This window comes from Brachyhypopomus gauderio, chromosome 18 (assembly GCF_052324685.1).
Source record: "Brachyhypopomus gauderio isolate BG-103 chromosome 18, BGAUD_0.2, whole genome shotgun sequence".
In the NCBI taxonomy this organism is placed as follows: Eukaryota; Metazoa; Chordata; class Actinopteri; order Gymnotiformes; family Hypopomidae; genus Brachyhypopomus; species Brachyhypopomus gauderio.
In genome coordinates this window covers 18,894,226-18,914,083 of record NC_135228.1, presented here as the reverse complement: position 1 = coordinate 18,914,083, position 19,858 = coordinate 18,894,226, and the positions used below count along the sequence as shown (strand labels likewise).

Sequence of the window (19,858 nt, the reverse complement as noted above, 5' to 3'; positions counted from 1 at the left end):
TGAACACTGCACAGAATGTCTGAGCCCACTGGGAGACTGTTCCTGTTCTTTCATCATTGGCACCTGCATTATACTAGAGGCAGCTTGATTGCTTATTGCTATTAACTGTGTTGTCCTGCTGGTTAATGAATACTGAAAACAAAAGAATGATTTTAGGGCCAGTTTTACAGCAGTGTTGTCTTCATCTTTATTTAATTTTTGTTCAGTGACTCACTCTCTTTAGGGTGTTTTGATTTAATGAATTAAAAAACTTTGCTGTGGCGGATAGTAAAGGCAGAGCATGTTATCATGTGTCTTAAATGCCAATAATCAGGTATCCTTTCTGCTTACTGGGTGCCTGGGTTTCCCAGACGTTTTCAATGCTGGCCTTGCATTGCAGGTTTCCAGCTCATCTCTCAGACTGCAGCAGCAGATCGTAAGTGTGGCTAAATGAATATAAGCCACTTGCGTACGTCATGACTTGTGTATTATTAGCATCTCAATAGTCACTTAATTTGAACAGTATTTGAACAGTACAAAAATGAAGGTGTGTAGTGGCATTTCTTGCTTGAAGAAAGAGCAATCAGCAAAATGTAATGGGATGGTCCACGTCCGTATTTCTGGTAATAACACACCGGGAATGGATGCCCTGGTCAGGACTGAATTGTGTGTAATGTAGGGTTGCAACGGTATGAGATTTTCACGGTATGATAACAGTCTCAGAAAATACCACGGTATCACGGTATCACAGTTAGTTTGTATATTATTAAAAGATACACCGACCCTTAAAGAAATTACAACAAGTTATTTTTGTTCAATTAACTATTTATTGTAGAAACCTGGAACTATTGTATACAAAATGTGTCCTTTAAAAAAATAAGCTGTACACATGTTTATATAAATACTGCAAAATTAGAGAAACCTAAATCATGGATTTCAGTACAATTATTTAAGTTTAAATTATTTAATATCTGATAAACTCAGCCTGGGTCAGTGTCTGATCAACAACTGTTGTAAACGTCCGTTGTACTGCCAAGTTGGAATATAACCAGATACTGCAGGAAGAGAGGATTTATTTCTGACATCATCACAATAGAGATTTCTATTTTAAGGTTTTCACACCGAGTCTGGTTTTAACATATCAAAAACAGGTACGTTAGAATTTGAACGCATGTAAATTAATAGCGTCTTTCACATCCAGTGAAAGCAAGGACCATAAAAAGCTAGGTTTATACTTTCACTAGTGACCGTAGCACGCGACTCCGCACAGTTCTTTTGTCTTACGTTAACAAATACGAGCCTCTTAATTCCAGGACGAAACATGAGAGAACGTGAAGACGTTAAGATTGGGCGTTTTGGAAATAAACAACCATTAAATAATGTGATGAAAAAGCGAATTATTTCGAGTATATGTATAAATATTTAACTTAATTAAGTTTAAGGTGCTGGGAAATATTGAAACGGACCTTTAAAGTGACGTACAAGTGTTTTAATTCCACCTTTTAAACGTGTATGAATCCTGCAAACATGACTTTGTTCATAGCGCTGAGGTGCAGCGCGCGCAAAGTTACAAAATTCGAGAGGTGCACGACCTCGCGAATCGACAGTGCGCGAGACCCTCGCGCACGGGCGGAGCCACCGCGATTACGTCATTTTCGCCACTGATTTTAGTTTAGCTTTTTTTTGTTAAAAAATGTGTTAAGTCTGATGCACTTTCTGCCATTCTCACTGCTGTGTGCTGAGTAGCTGAACCGGAGCGGAGTTGCGCATGCGCGGGTCAGTTTCTCCGCTGGCTTGCTTTTTACCGGTAATAAGCAAACGCACACGGTATGATAACCGTGCATTTTAATACCGTGGTATACCGTGAAACCGGTTACCGCTGCAACCCTAGTGTAATGGCACATGGCTCCATCCTGACCATCTACTTCCTTTGTGGTGTTCGTTATTTGAAACTCGCCAGTGGTGATTCCTTGGTTAAACTAAAGAAAAACAACAACAAAAACCAAGTAAAAACGGACATGATATCAATTACATTCCTCAACATGTCCATCCTGTTTTGTTGGGCATAATGCGTTGCAATAGATCTCACTGGACAAGCGATTAATTCTTTTTTCTGAACGTGGGCACTATAAGCCTCTCAGACTGTATATGGCTATGTGCTATTTAGCACCCTTTGAAAAGCTCTCCATGCTACTCTCCACTATAACCAGTGGATCAAGAGTTCATGCGGCAGCAGAACGCTGTTAAAATATAGACGTTTTTGTTCCATAATGTTTTAAGGGCAGGTTTCCAGCAGTACGTGTGTCACTTCTTGATGGAGAGCTAAAAGACCCAGAGTGGTAGCAGAGACGCTTTCAGTCATGCCTCTAGAAATCGCAGACGGATCCTTTTAACTATATCCATCCCTAGCCAGCTTAAACATATGCTGCATTAAATACCTTGATGTTCATTTGTGCCTCATTTGTTGGTCTTTCCATGGTCTCCACTGAGGTTGAAGGGTGACTATGACATTTCTGTTGCAGCACTGACACTCTGGAATATCTTCCTCTGAATATCACCTCTTCCATCTCTTAAGAGTACAAGTAATATTTCACTGCAGATTTTTTCCAGTACAATTACTTATGAAGACACTGGCCTTGTGAAAGGAAGCTACTTTTTGATATGGCTCTCTGTTGACTATTATTGATGACACACAGAATGTGTGTTCTTCAAAATGTCCTTAGGTATGTTCTACAAACGCATAAGAGCATCAGAAAGGTACAGCTGGTAGAGAACAAAAAAAAAACAATATATAAGCTCTAGATGTCTAGATACTAGACAGTTTCCAAGTAGAAAAAAATTAGAAATGCAAGGGTTAAAATTAGATTTGAAAATGGCAATTTTCTTAAAGGGGGAAAAACAATACTCCGTCCTCTCTGAAGCAAGATGCAGAGTAGAAATTATATGGCTTATGTGAAGCTTTTTGCTATAAACCCCGATGCTAGAGAGCTTTATCTGAAAATGTTTGGCATTTAAAACTGTGATTTGAATAGACTGTTTTTTAAAACGAGCCTCCCTTCTGGTCTGTGTAGAAGCAGATATAAAATTAAGCTAATGAATTTACTTAAAAGATCCTCATTGCGAATCAAGAGCTTAACAAAACCGAGATTTACCCATTTAATTGATCTCATCTGTTATGTCCTCTAGAGGCACAACTGATAGCAAACACTTTTATAATCTCCTTCAGAGCAAACAAGCAAATAAAAATCTGGCCAATGAGCCGATGCTACACGCGTGCGCTACGCTGTGAACATCGGTATTGACTGATGGCTTCGAGTGGCAAGAGCAACCGACTGCCTCTACACATCAGAGCAGCAGCGCCAAGGCCCGAGGAGCCTGGGAGTGGGCAGTGGCCTGCCCGCCTTGCTGGCCTGCCCGCCTTGCTGGCCTGCCCGCCTTGCTGGCCTGCCCGCCTTGCTGGCCTGCCCGCCTTGCTGGCCTGCCCGCCTTGCTGGCCTTGCTTCCCCCACTAAGGGGAGAAGGCACAAACACACCCTGCTGCCTCTCTGCTCCACTGGCCTGACTGCCTTCATGCATCCTCTAAGCCTCATTTGTCAGTCCTTATCTTTCTGTTGTCCCACAGTGCAATGGATTTTCTTTGATAAATGCCATAGTTCCCGAGTCTCTCTCTGTTTCCAAAAAAAAAAGCCACACATGTACAAAGAAAAAAAATGCTCATTTATTTTTGCTGATAAAGCACTCAGTGGAGCTTTAATAATGGGAGTTCTCAGAGCCATTTTAGAGAAGGGAGTATCTTAGACAACATTAGCTCCAATTAATTACTTTGCTTAATGGTATTCAGAGGGAGCTTGCTAACGGGAGTGATGACTGATCTGTTCTCCTTACTGGACACAGCCCAGTTAAGGCCGTGTAATCAGCAGCTCTGTCTTCCTGACTTTGGGCCGCTGGTTTGTAACGAGGCTCCCTGTCGTGCCATTTCTCAGTTGTTCTGTTTCATTAGAATTTCATCATCAAACGTTGGAGCCTGATGTAAACCTGTAAAACCAGGAGTCCCTGTGAAAGACCTTGCTTTGAGCCTTTATTTTCTTGTGTGCTTTTTGAAGGTATAAACCTGACTTGTATTAGATGGGTAAAAAACTACCATCAAAGAATAAAGTGACAATTACAGAATTTTGTGGCTAGTGGGTTTTGTTTTATCTCTAGATGAGGTCAGTGATGAACCTGTTGGTCTCTGTCTGTAACATTAGCTGTGCAGTGTATTGGCATACAGGGAGGCATAATAGCACCTCGCTGTTTTTGCTGAAAAGCTCAGAAAGAGAGCTGGCTGTTCTCTCTCTCTTTTGTGCGCGTGTTTGTGTATGTATGTTACAGGTGGGGGGGGGGGGTAGACTGAGAGACTCACAGTGCCCCCTGTGGGACTGGCTCACTGGCATTTGGGCTAAATCACTCTGACAAAGCAGATTGCTTTCCACAAACAGACCACGTCCCGCTGCTTCTTAACGCCTGACTGTGGGCACATCATTTGTGTAACACCCCCCCCTCCCCTTTTTTTAAATTTTATTTTCCTCTTTCTAAAGAACCTCACATGCATAAAGAAGAAAGGCAAGTAGTAGAATCCTAATGTTACAGTAAGACTCCACAGCTGGCTGTGTGTGTGTGGGAGCTGGACTGTTGTTGAGGGTGCAGGGCACGCATGCCATGGGAGCGCTGCCAGCTTCCGGCAGGTGCTCCGAGGTCCCGGCGCTGCTCGGCACAGACCGGGAACAGATTAGCAAGAGGCCCAGGCCCTCTGAAGCTCGTACACGGGGTTGCAGCAGGAGGGGTTTTTAAAGGCAGCCCATTTAAACGGGCCCTCTGTGCTGCCAGCTCAGGAAGCCCACCCTGCCACGGCTCCCCGCACAGCCCAGCCAGGCTCCGCTCAGGGGAGAGGGAGCCCAGCGGAAAGAGACGCTCGCAAAGTAGCACGAGAAATCTCAATGAGGCCGGCAGTGAGTTGAAAGGGTTACTGATGTCTTCAGTCCTGGTGTCTCTTTTACAAATGGACACTGTTTGTGCATTCATCCTTGGGAACTAATTCAAACTGAGCAATAGAGAAAGAGAATGGAGATGAGTTTAGAAAATGTTTATAGTTTTTTTTTCTCTTCAAATTACCAGTTTTTGTGAACTAATGGTTTTCAGCTCTAAGTGATGCCTCCATTTCATTGGATTGTAATAATCCAGTAAGTCTTTTTTATACCCAGTACGAAGAGGATAAACCTTATTACAGCATGAACAGGAACATAATCCTTTTTTGTACGTCTGCCGTAAGATTATATTATAGACCAGGGGTAGGTTTAGCCTATCTGGCTGTCTACTGTAGGCATCATATATAAACCCATGTTCCAGATGCAGAAACAAAGAGATGAAATTCAGTTATTTTTTTTATAATATCTCTCATCAATAACTCTCATCATTCAAACTCTGGCTGCAAAAGTGATTTTATGCTATTCAATCCATATTTGTTGTTTTACGAGGCTGTACAAGCGTGCTGTTGGAGTCAGGTCTGGTGTTGGTAGCTGCGGTCTGCATGTGTGTGGCGTATAATCTCAGAGCCACGCGGCTCTGAGCCGAGACGCACGCTGGCTACTCACTGCCGACGACTCCCCGCTCGCCGGTGTGGCTGCCTTTCAGCCGGCTTCCTGACGAGCGCTTCCTGCCCTGCGTCGACTCCCTCCCCGAGCACTCATTCGTCTCGCTCGGCGTTGCCATGAGAACACGCAGATTCCGTCTCGCGTGACGAGCCGTCACCGGCCCGTTTCCCCTTTCTTCTGTGTTCTGTGTAACGCCATCCCTTTGTCACCGAGGTGACCATCTTAACGTCACCTGCCTGAAATGACAGGCCTCCCCCCCACAGATGATTCACATCCTAAACAACAATACAAAAACGACAATACAAAAATTAATAAACAATGAACACTGTACATTCAGGTACGGTCACCCTGCCAATTGGCCGTGTTGATGTTTTTCAACACCTTGATGGAGAGTGATTAATCTCCCCGTGCTGTCTCTTACCCTCAGTGCCTGCTGTCACCCAGCTGTAATTGCTTAGTTTTACACACGGCTGCGCAGATTCTCAGACTGGCTGCTTGGCAGAGGTTTGGCCAACGCATAGAGGAGAGGAGCTCAGAAACAATGAGCCTGGTAATCAGATTGTATCAATATGCGTGGAGGAAGTGACGGTGGAGTTCATTGTATACACTGATTTTGTTTGGACACCATTTGTGATTCATATGATTGGTTCTGATTTATTCTTATTTTATGAACCATGTGTTTTGTTATGAGGGAGATGCAATTTTATGTATGTTTGAGGCAAGCTTTCAAAGTCTCAGGTTTGCTGAACATCTACATTCCCTGAAACGTGGACTTACCATTTTTCTTTCACAAATGTGAAATGAAATTCACATTTGCATTTTTGAAATAGACTGACAGCTGAACTCCCCTGGGAAACCACACGGAGAGAAGGGCTCAGCTGGATCATTCTCGCTGAATGCATGTCCAATTCCTGCCTCTCTGCTCGGCAGAAGGTGTCTCCTTTTCCCTCAGCAAACTGTGACCATGTCTCTGGTTTCAGATCCTTCCACGCCTGGTCTCAGAGTCTCACCGACTGGAGTCAGCGATCCAAAACAGTACATTTCTTATGTTTGTTTAAATTGCAGCACCCAGAGCTTTGATTTGAGCTTCAGGTCTTGTCAGCATCATCATCCATCTCTCATTGACTGGCTTCTTTTGGACTTTCCAGTGCAATACGGCCTCGTGCTCCTGGCCACGAGGTGAATTGACGAAATCACCCATACAGCGCCCATATCTGGCTGCCTTCTTCAGTAACCTTTGGCAATAAAGCTGCTGATTTGCCCAGAAATGAATAGATCATTATTTTCATAGCTGGTTTGGCTATGACTGACAGATATCTGGTGTCTGTGTCTGAGTACTTTAGTTACAACCAACTCTGTTCCCTACTAGAAGTGTGAAAGTAGATCATTTTTGATCAGTGCATTGGTAGTAAAGGCTATAATGTTATTGTGTTAAGTGTACATCCATCAATCCATGATCCAAGTTTTAACAAGGATGGGGAAGCAAAATAGAAATGTTGAAATGTGTATGCTCGATGCGTTTATCTTCTTGTTTATCACTGAGAGGAATGATATTACAGGGGTTGTATTGTAGTAGCTTTTGTAACATCGTCAAACACCGATTGTTCCAAGTGGAGACGGTACTGAATGACTGCAGTGGCTGAAGTTCACACACACACACACACACACACACCTCAGTGTGGCCCGAAAGTGGATGAAGAACTGCGCTGGTTAAAGCAGAGATTGGGTTACATCACAGAGCCTGGGCTGCTCCTGCAGCAGGACGGCACCTGCATTACGCCGCCTCTTCTCCTCGACAAACGTGGCCGTGCGGTTTTACCTGAGCGTGCGGCATTGAGGAGCCCGTCTGGGTGAGGAGCCCGTCTGGGTGAGGGAGATCCCAGCAGCTGAGCCCCGGAGGTGTGCGGAGTTGACTGCACACTCTTAAAGTGAGCACAGAGAAGGATAGAGTAATTAGCAAGGAAGGTCACATTTGTGGCTAAATGTGCGTCACAGAAAATAGTTTGTAGGTGCAGAGACTAAGCAACAAAGCTGCTTATTTTAGCATTTGTGAGGGAAATGTCTTTGTTTGCCAAAATGGCCCCTGTTTGACAGACTAAAACAGTTGCATTGGTGTATGTAGGACACTGTTGGGAGCCAAAGGAAGGTTACAGATTGACTTGCTGGGACAAAAGCGTTGGACTAGGTAGCACATGATGGACAAAATGTCATGCTGCAAAAATGTGTGTGACCTGTGTGAACATGTGTGATAGCCAAATATCCTTAGATCGTCATCTAAACAACAGTGACCTGGAAGCTGTAAGATTAGTCTGAATGCTCACAGCTACGTTCACCACAATACACAAAATAAAACCCTTCTCTACTGCCTGTACTACACTATCACACTGTAATATTAAACTGAAATATTGGATTCATTGTAAGGCTTCACGCATGCTTAAATTTTTTTTGTAACATTACTGTTTGTTTACCTTAGCTATAGCATGCCAGTATGCAATTTCGACCCAGGCCAGTTAGTAAAAATGATATAGTAATGTCGGCCCCGATTTCTCCAAGAACACAACCAGCTAGTACATTGATTATCTGAAGATGTTGAGGAACTTAAATATTCATCATCTATGGGCCGTCAGCTTCATTGATGAAGGGTGCTGACGTGCTGCTGACGTGGGCTGCAGAGGTTTCGGTGCACTCTGTTGTTGTTCGTCAACTTTGTCAGCGTTGCTTAAACCAGCATGTAAAAAGGAACTCGCTTGCTGTCCCACTTGCCTGACTCTGCTCCGTTGTTACGATAGCGGCTTCGCGCGTGACTAAAGTCTTGTGGGGGAATCAAATGCTAAGAATGATACTAGGTGCATCCTCCGAATTCAGTTAAAAGAAGACGCGCGTCTAGTGCGCATTTCAAGGATGCGCCACCTTGTTTTTATATGGGACGGTCCTTATGATGTATGCGGCCGTGAAATGAAGCCTGCGAAGGTGGATCCGACTGACATAGCAAATTGTAATTTGGTCGGTATGCTTAAAAGTACCGACTTGGGTACCCAGCCCCACTCACAGCACGCATTAAAAACTTGGGATTGTGAAAATGGTGACAGTGTGATTTGTCAAACGGACACATTTGAACATTGCAGCCCTTTGCAAAATCAGTAAAGAAAAGGATAATATTTGCAAAAAATAAACAGTGCATTGTGTTGCTGTGATTGTTCTGAGATTGGTGCCCTTGAAAAGAATGGAACCATATTGATAGCAGTAGAAGCAACAACAGTGACAACAACAATAATATTTATTTACTTTTTTTTTTTTTTTACACAGTTAACAAAATACAGAAAATAAAATACGAACAAAAGAAAGGTGTGAGTACTTGGACACACATTACACAATGTAATTAGGAGTTAGAAATGTGCTAAATAGAAATGTATTGTAAAACAGAAGCGGAAGTAGCCGCCCTTGATGTACAGATTACGGAAGTCTGTTTACAGGCTTTACAGAATAAAAAGGTCTTGGCTCTCTTCTTGAATGTGTCTAAATCACTGGGAGCCCTCTGGTCCTCTGGAAGGGAGTTCTAGAGTTTGGGGCCATGGCAGCAGAAAGCAGAGTTGGAGCTGTTTAGTAGAGACACTGCTCATGGGAAAATAAACCAGCAGCTGTTTGTTTATTTCCGAGTGCATGCCAGTCAGCATTAAATGACATTTCTGTATGTGTTTTTCATTCCCCTGGTAGATGATGAGGATGATGATGATTCAGTCAGGCCCCTCCTCCTGTGTAAATATGCAGTATTAAGCATGAGCAGTGTGTGTCATTTAGAGGGATGGAGTTTTATATGCAGAATGTGTGAAATTGAGATGGTTGAGGAGTTAATTTGGCCGGAGTGGGCTAGCTAAGCCTCCGCGGGGCTCGGACGCGTTCGAGTGTGGCTGCGGTGGTGAGGCTAATAGCCGCTCTGTTTCCATTATGAAGGGATTGCTCAACTTGGCAGGCTGCTCATTAACAGCCTCCGAATCCTTCATGTTTGTCTGCCTCACCATCTGTTGTTGCCTTAAATTTAGTTGGTCCTCCTCCCCGCTGGAGCGGCTACTTAGCAGCGCCGCTGTCCTGTAGCCGTGCGGCAGGCCGAGGAGACGCGCCGAACCTGCCTTGTTTTGCCTCCTGGGCAGAGGCCCCACACCGACTTGTGCTCGGAGGTTCTTGCTGTCGAGTTGTTTGTTCCTCTCCCTCACACACTCTGTGCAGCAGCCTTCTGTGAGGTTCCAAGCTGGTAACACAGAGTGAAATTTACGATGCCTTTTAATCACTCTCTGCTCCTCCGGTCTGTTCAGTCTAGCTCAAAGCCTGTCATCTGCCAATCTGTGTGCGCGCATGTATGCAGGTGTGTGTGTGTGTGTGTGTGTGTGTGTGTGTGTCAGTCAGTGTGGGGGAGGGTGATCAGGAGAGTCCCTGCAGTGGCTGTGCTGTGCCGTGCCCCTCCCCGACACTTAATGTCTAGGGATTGTGGGTAAATGCTGTGGTAGACATTGTTGGGGTTGGGGTGGAGGGGTCGTCAGCCTCAGAGAGAGACTGTGCACAGACGGGCTGGCATGGCCAATGTGGAGACGTAATGAGGCTCTCCAACACATGGCAGTTTGCTTCATTACTCTTGTCTCAGCTCAGCACTGATGGGCTCTTTGTTCTCATCTCATCACAACTCCAGCCTATATTTCAGACATTTGCATTTTAGCTCCCCCCCCCCCCCCCCCACTCCAATTTGCTCTTACCACAGCGCCTACGTTTTCCCATAGCCATCTGTCTGTAGTTCTCAGCCCCCTGAAGCAATGTTGTCAAGTCTACCTCTACATCTTTTGAGTTCCTTCTCTCCCCATTTTCTCTCTCTTTCTCGCCCTCCCTCTCCCCTTTTTATGCTTCCTCGTCTTCTGTCTCCTCCTCCTTTGGTGGGCGGAGAGAGAGCACATGTAGGGGAGGGGGTAAACAGTGTTTAATTATCCGCCCTTTTCCGATTGGCTAAAAGGTGCGCCTCCGTGCAAGGGAGGAGGGAAAAGGGGGCCGTCCCAGTTCTGTTTATTATACATCCCCCCCCCCCTCCCCTCCTCTGTTGTGTTGTGTTATCACGGCAACGGCTCCTCCCATGCGAACGTTAAAATAGACGCGCTCTCGGGCACACCGCCTCGATGTGGACACGTGAGGGAGGGGCCAGAGCCCCCCAACGTCCGTCCGGGAAGGCGAGCAGTTCCGTTTGAGGAACGAACGGGGATACACGTCAGTTTTCTCGTCTCGTCCGAGCCGCGGAGATGCTGTGACCACACTCGACGTCACTGCTTCCTCAGGCGAGAGGGGGGGTGGCAACAGATACACACACACACACACACACACACACACACACACACGGAGGAGAGACGGGGTCCTGGCGCGTGGCTGTGCCGCTGATGTGTGCGCGCGAGCGAGCGCGTGCGTGTGGGTTTAGCGCTGGACGTGGGACTGGCGCTGGTCCGCCGCTGCTCCGTGACTCTGGCGTCCTGCTGCTGTTGTGCCTCCTTCGCGTTGCCCGCCTCTGACACCATGATTTTTTGCAACCACTTAGGTGAATACAAGAAGGACGAACTCCTGGAAGCGGCGAGGTGAGTACATGCCCCGTGTTTTTGTTCCTGCTCGTCTCTCTCGGGGGTGTCGTCGTGTTATTGGCTGTCTCGGAGGAAGAGGTGGAGGGGGCAGAGTGTCTGTTTAATTCAGTGTTGTGGTGGTGTTGTGTGTGTGGCTGTAATGGCCCGGGGGGATACAGAGGGGCTCTGGGGATGGGGAACACAAGGAAGGCGCCTCGTGGCCAACGCACGGCTTGTGTTTAGCATCAAGCTAAAGGCAGCGTGCCGTACTGTGAGCGGGGACGCGGTGGGTGTTTTTAATCGACACCTCTGCTACGACGGGCAAAAACGGAGGGTGAGTGTTTTTAGCCGCAGCTGAACGCGCTCAGCCTGCCCCAGCAAGCCACCGCTCGACACTCTGCTCCCCGTCCCCGTCCTACCTGCTGTCCTGTCCACGGCGCTCTCGGAGCTCTTCCTCTCGTGTGTGTGTGTGTGCGTGTGTGTGTGTGTGCACACCGCTGCTGCTCGTGGGCGGGACCGCCACGATCGTCTGTTTACCAGGGCAGAGTCCCGCCTCTTACGGTCCCGTCTCTAGAAGCACAAAGGCAGCCCCCCCCATGGTTCTCTGGCCTTAAGCGCCGTGTCATGCCAAGTCCGAGGTGCTTTTTCAGCTCCGCTCGTCCCCACCCTGTTGCATCCTCATTTTATAGCCCAGCCTCCAGCGTGGGGTGCAAATCAGCGCTCTTGTTGTTCGGCAGTGATCAAGTGTGAGGGAGAGAGAGAGAGAGAGCGTGAGAGAGAGAGAGAGAGTGGGAAAGGGGAAACTACAAAGACCTCGTAAATTCTCACCAGTGCATTAGCCAGCAGTGTGATCACAGGGCTTCTGGAGAGGAATTAAGCTGGCCTTGGTCCCTCTTTTCCCATAACAGCAAAATAAAGCTGCCTTCCTTTCTCGCTTAACTTATAAGACCTGCACCTGTATAATATCCGTTCCAGGCGCCGAGAACAGATTAAACGGGCAGACTTCAGCCAGACAGACGGCTGCTTGCGTTGGCGGCCCGGGCCCGGCGCGGTGCTCGGTAGTAATCTCCTGGAGATGGGGACGCTTCTGAAAGCACATCAGGAAGACTGATGAAACCCTCTCTCCACTTCTAATCCTCCCGGGCCGCCGCTGCTTTTGGGATGCCCGAGAGGCGATGCACGGCTAAACGAAACTGCCATTTTCACTGGAGCAGGTTATCTGGAGTCACTGGCAAAGAGGGAGGAATTAGTCTCGTGGTGGTGGTGCGCTCGGGCAAATCACGGGGCGGGGGAACGGAGAAAGCTGCCCTTCTGCCCCGCTCTACAGAGTGGACGGACCCACGGCTGCCGGCACTGTGCTTTTAAACAAAGTGCCCATTGCTGCGACACCTTACACACTTCTGTTGGGAACAGGGTAGCATTTGTAAATATAAAGTAAACGTGCCAGAAAGGCCGAGATGCAACGCATAGCCCTAGCAGCCCGCCGCACCTCTGACGGTGTGGCCTGCCGTCTCGGCCTGGACGATGTGCTGCGGGGGGTGTGCGAGCAGCAGGTGCAGGAACCTGGTGCAGGAACCTGGTGCCGGTGCCCACTGCGCTGGAGGTCCCACTCCCAGACGCTGTGCAGCGCTTCCCATCAGAGAGCCGCCACTCTGGAAGGAGGAGGTTTGCTTAGCCGAGGCACGGCTCAGGGAAAAAAAAGAAAGGAAAAGAGCCTTTTGTGCTCATTGCTCATAGGTGTCGGCAGCAGCGTGGGGCAGTGCTGGCGTGCCCCGCTGAACTATAAACACGCTCTCCATTATTGATGTTTTTCTTCACCGTGCCTCAGAAAGGAGGTCTGGCAGAAGCCTCGGCGGCCGACTCTCCTGATCTCAGCCCCGTAAAGACCCCCAACCCGTATCTGTGCGTCTCCTCCTCCTCAAATAACGCGAGTGTGCTTGTAGTGGTTCTGCAGTGTTTCCCTCCATAACCTGCTGCTCTGCTTCAGGAGTGGAAATGAAGAGAAGCTCATGGCCCTGCTCACCCCGCTCAACGTCAACTGCCACGCCAGCGACGGGCGCAAGGTAAGAGCCCCGCCCTCCCACGCCGCCGCCCCCTTTCTGACACGTGCACCCACGCTCATCAAACGCGGCTTTTAGCCAGACGAAGGCCGTCAACTCGAGTGGAAATGAGAAACGCCCTCGCCAAAGCAGATGCATAGACATCAGTTTTGGAATCTTATCTCATTTTAATTTCTTATCAGATGTGTCGCTAGTCTTGACAGGCCCTGTTGTCTCGAGCCTCCATTCAATTGAGTGTGTCATCGACGATAAGCGGTGTGTCAAACGGAGACCTCGGAAAAATACTGCCGTTGGGTTCTCCTGTGACAGCCGAATACGGTATACTGCATCGGTTAGGTAGACATTAAGAGAAAGCATGTATTCATTATGCATTCAACGTTTCTTCATTATTAACTTATCCTCCCCTAAACACACACGAGCACACTCACACACATATATTTGAAGGTTGTAGGGTAATTACATCATCAAGAGAGATGATAGCAGCACCATCTGTATACAGTTGCCAGAAAATGTTGTCTTGTTTATTGCATCTACTTGTTGACTGTATGTGGTCCACGGTTTTCAGTATTTTAAGAGGAATTATTTTTGTATTCAACGCAACAAATCTTTCTATTGCCGTGGAACCTTTTTACCCTTTTCATTTTTAAAGGTTATGTCAGTGAAAGGTAGGCCAGATTTAAAAGTAGTTATTTGCGTATGAATATTTATGAATGTCCTGTTCCACAACCCACGATAAGCAGTACCGGACTGGAAAGGGTTAGATGTGGGGCTTGATTTGGCCAGCTGAGGGCCTGCCTCAGGCATATTTATTAAGCATCGACTCCTTCATATGTCTTCTCTTTAAAATGTCATTTGATATCATCACAGAAACTGTGCCGTCTCTTGCACACACTGCTGATGATGTAGAGAGCAGCTTGTGAAAGTGTCCCTTTGCGACAGTGTTACTTCTTTTGCACATAAATTTCACTGGCCCTACGTTCTCGTTCCTACACTCACCCTTCTTAATAATTGAAGAATAATGTCTGTTAAGACAGCATTTTGAAGCTGGTGTTGTGTATGACAGGTTCCCCAAAGCCCAGAAGCAGACTGAACTCATGGTAGTTTCACATTGGCTTGTGCCAAGCATTTCGTATTTTGTTCCATGAGATGCTACTCTTGGTCCATTTTATTTATTTATTTATTTCCTTAATTTGAGAACTTAACTGAATTTAGGTGATTTGAATTTGAGGCTTAAAGTCAATAGTTACATTCTCTCCTAGTATTATGAAATGAAATGGCAACCTTTATACCATTTATATGTATTGTGTAAATATGAGGTATTTGAGTTCGTGTTTTAGTGCTTTTCTCCTGCTTCCTCATTTGTGTTCATCGGTGTCTGGCCTCTCCGTCCAGCTGCCCGACACACACCTGGCCTCATGCCTTGGGCAGCGGCTCCAACCTCTTCATTCTTCACGCTGTCAAGGGCAATGGCTGTTTTGTTCTAGACGTTTGTCACGTTAATGATGTAAAGTAAATTGTGTCGTCGTATGCTCCGCTCTCGCTGCCCCGATGCCGTTTCCCGTTTCCGTTTTAATCGGTTTTAGCCGCAAGAGCGTTTATGACGATTGGGGCCAGCGCAGGGATGGGTTACGTCTGCAGACGTGAACACTACACTGCGGCTCGACGATCTCCAGCCCTCCTCTTCCAGGAGAACACCTTCTTTAGTGGGCTGCTGGCGCTCCTGTTTCGTTCCCTTTCTCCTTCTCTGTCTCCGTGCTGCAGTGCTCTTTCTCTGGGCCTGTGGACCTGCAGGCTGCTCACTGGTGCTGCTCTTGACTCCGTGGCAGTGCAGGCGCGTGACTCCGTGTTCAGGTGTCCGCTCCTTCAAGCAGCCACCGACCCCCTCTGGAAAGGGAGGAGCTGACCTGTAGACCTGCAGAGAGCCCCCATTGTGAGGAGAGAGCACAACCCACACCAGCTGCCTAACAGCAGCTTGACCACCGCCCCGAGGTTGCCCTGGCTCCGCCCCGAGGTTGCCCTGGCTCCGCCCCGAGGTTGCCCTGGCTCCGCCCCGAGGTTGCTCTCACAAGCAGCTCAGAGAATCCAGCTTTGTAGCCTCTGCTTCGTTTCCCTGGCTTCACGCTAACGTCACCTAGCGCTGTCTCCCCCAATACCTGCCTGTTTTATTGTAACAGCTGCTGTTAGTTAGCTGCCGAGGTGTGGCCCTCGCCGCCGAGATACGGCCCTCGCTACTGGACGCTGCTGCGTGTTCCCGCCCAGCCTGTTTTCACCTCACTGCTGAATGGATGTTGCTGCCTCTCTTTCCTCTGCCTGCAGTGGTGTGCTGCTCTGATTTGTTTTATGGCGTTTCTAAAGAGAGAAAAGCCTACTTGGCTTCCTGCAGCAAACCTCTTTTTCGATGGCATCATCTACTGAATTGTTTGCTCACCGTTTATCACAGCAGCCTGTACTGACTTGAACTGAGCTGTGGGTGAAGTCCTGCGGGAGGCTAGCATTAGCAATAGCGGCAGTGTCCGCTTGATGAATGCTTACTCAATTTTACAGTGGATCGCCACCTTGTTTTATCTGTACCTTCTGTAAGGTTGGGGGGATAAATCCTCTACACAAGCTCCCGTTCCTGTGAATGAGTGTCTTTGGCAGTGCTCGTATCTGTTGAATTGTTTTTTAAAGAAAGTTATTTTCTTACTGCCCCTGTCCCTGAGAGCATCTTTAACCAAGAAAGAACAAAAGCTGTCGAGCTCCTTGTAAACCATGCATGGAGGTGTCGCCAGTGCGCCCCCTGTAGGCCTGGAGTGGCTGTGCTCTGCTCTCCTGCCCAGTGGCAGCCCTCACTGGCCTCTCCTCCCACCATCTCCGGGCCCCCACGCAGCGCTCCCTGCTCTGGTGCCCAACCCCATCGCTCCAGCGTGCCGGTACCGATGATGCTTTCGCGGGTTTGTTCCGCACCGGCTCGGCTGGCCACCGTCCTGTCTGCTGGACCAGATGTCATCAGGTCCACAGTTCCCCCTGCTCTTCACCAGCCCCTCTGCTGTGCTGTAAACGTGCCTCACGTGAGTCTCACTGCTTCGGAAAAACAATTTCGGTTCAGTTATTCGGTTCTTATTGAGTTCTTAAGGAGGAATTCATTCAAATATTTTTACTTTTATGCGGTTGCACTGACGTACTTTTCTTAGAAAGTGTGTATGTATATATCGACCTGTAAGGGAGGTGCAATTTAGGATCCAGGCTATTTTTAATAGGGCTAATGCAGTCCTTGGCCACTCTTCAGTGCATATCCCATTAGGCATTGCAGCGTGTACCTGCAGGCCAGTGGTGCTTTCGATCGCTCTCCTAATGAGGGGTGATGAGAGAGGAGCACACTGTTCGGTCGTCCTGGCAGGCAGCTCGCCTCGGCCGCAACACACACACACACACACAGGCGCGCACACACACAACTGGTGCAAATGAGTTTCCATTATCACTTCTCTAGCGTGCTGTGCTGGAATGGCGTTCTCATCACAGGGCAGTTGAAGAACGCTGGCGCAGGGCATCGGTGTCCTGCTCGTGACACACTCTGTGGTGTTTCAGAAGGAACGTCATGTCTTTTATACTCTGTGCTTTGTCGCTTTCTTTGCTTTACAATTAGTGGTGTTTTAGATGCAGAACAACTTGAAGAAAATGATTCCTGAGTCGATGCATTTGGAGCATGTCAGGTTTTGTGTTAAAGCTCAAGGCGCTGTGGCCCTGTCAGTTCAGTCTATGTAAACCCACAGATTCCATGCATTCATGTCTTTGCCGTCCAAGGGTGGTGTTTAAATTTCTGTTGTCTTTGAACATTTATGCAGGCGAGTTTTAGGCATCACAGTGTTGATAAACAATACAGAGAGCGAGAGTAATGCCCGTTCTTAATCTCTCACGGGAAATTATTTAAGAAAACTTGGCTCTTGGCTGGTATAATATTTTGTTGTCTATCTGTCATGGAATTTCCGCCTTCAGGTATGTTTTTCTTCTCCTACAGATTAGATTGAAGCTTTTTTTCCTTCGAATGAAGCTGTTCATCATCTGAATTTGTGCTACTCTGCCAGTCTCTGTCGGTCCTGAGGCCCAGAGCTAAGCAGGTGCTATTTTCTTCTAATTTCTTATAGGTTTTATGCTGAGATTCTTTTTCCAGAACCCCATGGTACCTAGAAGGGAAAGAATCTTGACAGTTATTTTCTGCACTGGAAATTGAAACTTGATGTTTCCATGCAGCATCTCTTTGTGAAGAGTGTAAGTTCCAAGGTTTCTGCTCGATGCACCACAAAACCGATACTGCCTTCTTTGATTTAGCTGTGCAACAAGCTTATTTTGATATTCTGTGTCACGGTGTGTTTCAGAAGTGCTTTCTTCAGTAACAGGTTCAGTCATTTTCTTCTTTCGTCCTTTGAACCAATTTTTTGAGGATCCCTCATGCTTACTGCATGGTTCCACCCTTTTGGACATGTTCTTTGTGAAGGCAGTTTCCCCCACAGATGCTATTTTCTGGACAGCCTTGTTCTCCTAGTGTTTCTTGGCTGGAGTGGCCCTCACTGAGGCATCTCCAGCTGCTCTGTATTCAGCTCCATCCACTTCGGACCCGTGCGGGATGAGGCGGGACCTGCGTGAGCGCCTGCTCCACTTTAACCCATGGTGTGGAGGCTGATGGATGTTCTGCTGCAGTCTCGTCTTGGTGTGAAGATCTGCCTGGAAACGGCGGCAGCGTAAGACCTCGACCACGCGACCTTGGGCATGTCCGACTGTTGTGATTATCAGGACCGGTTTGAACTGCTTTTGTCTGGTAAAGCTCGATGTTGGGTAACGGACGGTGGTCACCTTGGGTGATTTTCAAGCGCCCCTCTCTTCTGGCATGGCTAACAAGACGTGCCATTGTTGAACTATGCCAACACCGAAGACCTTCGGATCTGCCCGGTACACTATTGGCTTCTTCAGTCTTCTCATCAGTGAAAAGGAACATCACCAGGGGAGCTCACACCTCAGCAGAAGACGAGCCACTAACAGAAGACGGAGACGTGGGGTTAGGGATCGCAGTAGAGCTCCGCCCCCACCGGGCCTCATATAACCCCCTCATCATGGCTCTAAAGCCGTGCGGCACGCTTCCCTGGCCTGCTTGGCTTGAAGAACGGAGCCGCTTGGCCTCTCACGGATCACTCGCAGGCCTGGTTTACGGGGCTGAAGGGGAGAGAGAAGGGGGTAGGACCGGGGAGTGGGACTGCACTGATATAACAGCTGTCCTGTGGAGGTGGCCGTTTAGGGTAGCCCCCCCACCCCCCAAATAGTGGAGACAATACAGTACTGTGTGGCTTAGGCAGCCAAGAAAATTGTGTTTGAAAGGATTCATCAAGGGGCACCATAGTAAATTCTTCCTCCCCCTATCGAAGAGAGCCTACAGAGTCTTTGTAAGTTGTGTTGAGGTTAGGGCTCAGCTCTGCCCTGCACAGACTGGTCACAGCTTCAGACGTGTTGAGATTGGGGGTGTGTTGTAAGAACACTCTCTTTGTGTTCATTTAATTGTGTGTCAGTGCGTTTGGTGTTATCTTGGAAGATGCACAAATGTGTTACTGTGGTGTTGATTTGTGATGTAGTTTTTTCCATGCCAATAATTAGTTATTATCCTGATAAATGGCTTATAGTTTTGCATAGTGCTATGGTTTTAATCAGTACATGAGCGATCCACCCGCACACCTCTCACATGACGTTATTTTTTTGGGACGATGGTTTGGCATGGTGGAAGTATATTAGTCACCATTTTATTGTTGAGTTTGAAGGCCGGTGCAGCATTTTGGCCATTTCATCAGAACCATGTTAATGATCCATGCTGCTGATGCCAGATTTATAGACAGTTCCCTTGCAGGTGAAAGCAGTTTCTGAAGGCAGTAAATATTCTAAATGAATTAAGGGAAATTTCCAGTTTTATTCCTCACACCCGCTGCGTCTGCGTGGACGGGGCTGGCGTCAGCCTGCGACCCTGCTCGTGGTGTCTCAGCCGCATGTGAACTGGAATCACTTAGTTTCTGCTTCTGCTCCAGGAAAGAATTTGAGAGTGTGATCCGACCAGTTAAGGGAAATCTCCAAACACAGGACATAAAAGCAAACGGCGTGTGTGCGAGAGTGAAAGCACACACGCTATTGTGTGCGACCTGGCTTGACTCTGGCTTGAAAATAATGGACCTGTGTCATTAACACAGCACAATGGTACGTATTATCGCCCTGCCTTGTGCAGCGCCCTAGGAGAAACCAATCACTTAGCCCGGGCTTGCTGCAAAGCCCATAAATCATGTCACAGATCTTTCATGGAGAGCAAGTGACCTTTTCATTTTACACTCTCTCTCTCTGTTTTCTTTCTACTCTTTCTCCTCTGCTTGCTCCTGGATGTGTGCTTGATGTGGAATGTTAATGTCCACAACCTGAACGTCCGGGGTTAGCCCATGCAGATGCCCGGTTGCATCTGTCCTGGTTTGTGCTGATGCTCATCTCGTTTACTCTCTCAGAGTACTACAAGCCTCTGTCTGACCTTTCATAGCCTTTACATGCAAAAATCTGAGTATCACAAGTAAGCGTCTCGTGTCTGCAAGCTCAGTGGCTTGAA

General features: G+C 47.6%; 1 protein-coding gene across 8 annotated transcripts in view; it reads left to right on the top strand.

Moving 5' to 3' along the window:
• Positions 1 to 19,858, top strand: part of tnksa (tankyrase, TRF1-interacting ankyrin-related ADP-ribose polymerase a) — a 72,318-nt gene that overhangs the window by 18,023 nt on the left and 34,437 nt on the right. For 7 of the 8 annotated variants that reach the window (XM_076980842.1, XM_076980846.1, XM_076980844.1 and 4 more), the window contains 2 exons: positions 11,176 to 11,212; positions 13,182 to 13,257. The exons of the other annotated variant lie outside the window; for it this stretch is intronic. In XM_076980842.1, the coding sequence (XP_076836957.1) occupies positions 11,176 to 11,212; positions 13,182 to 13,257 (113 nt within the window). The remainder of the gene's footprint in view (positions 1 to 11,175; positions 11,213 to 13,181; positions 13,258 to 19,858) is intronic. 8 annotated transcript variants of the gene reach the window in all.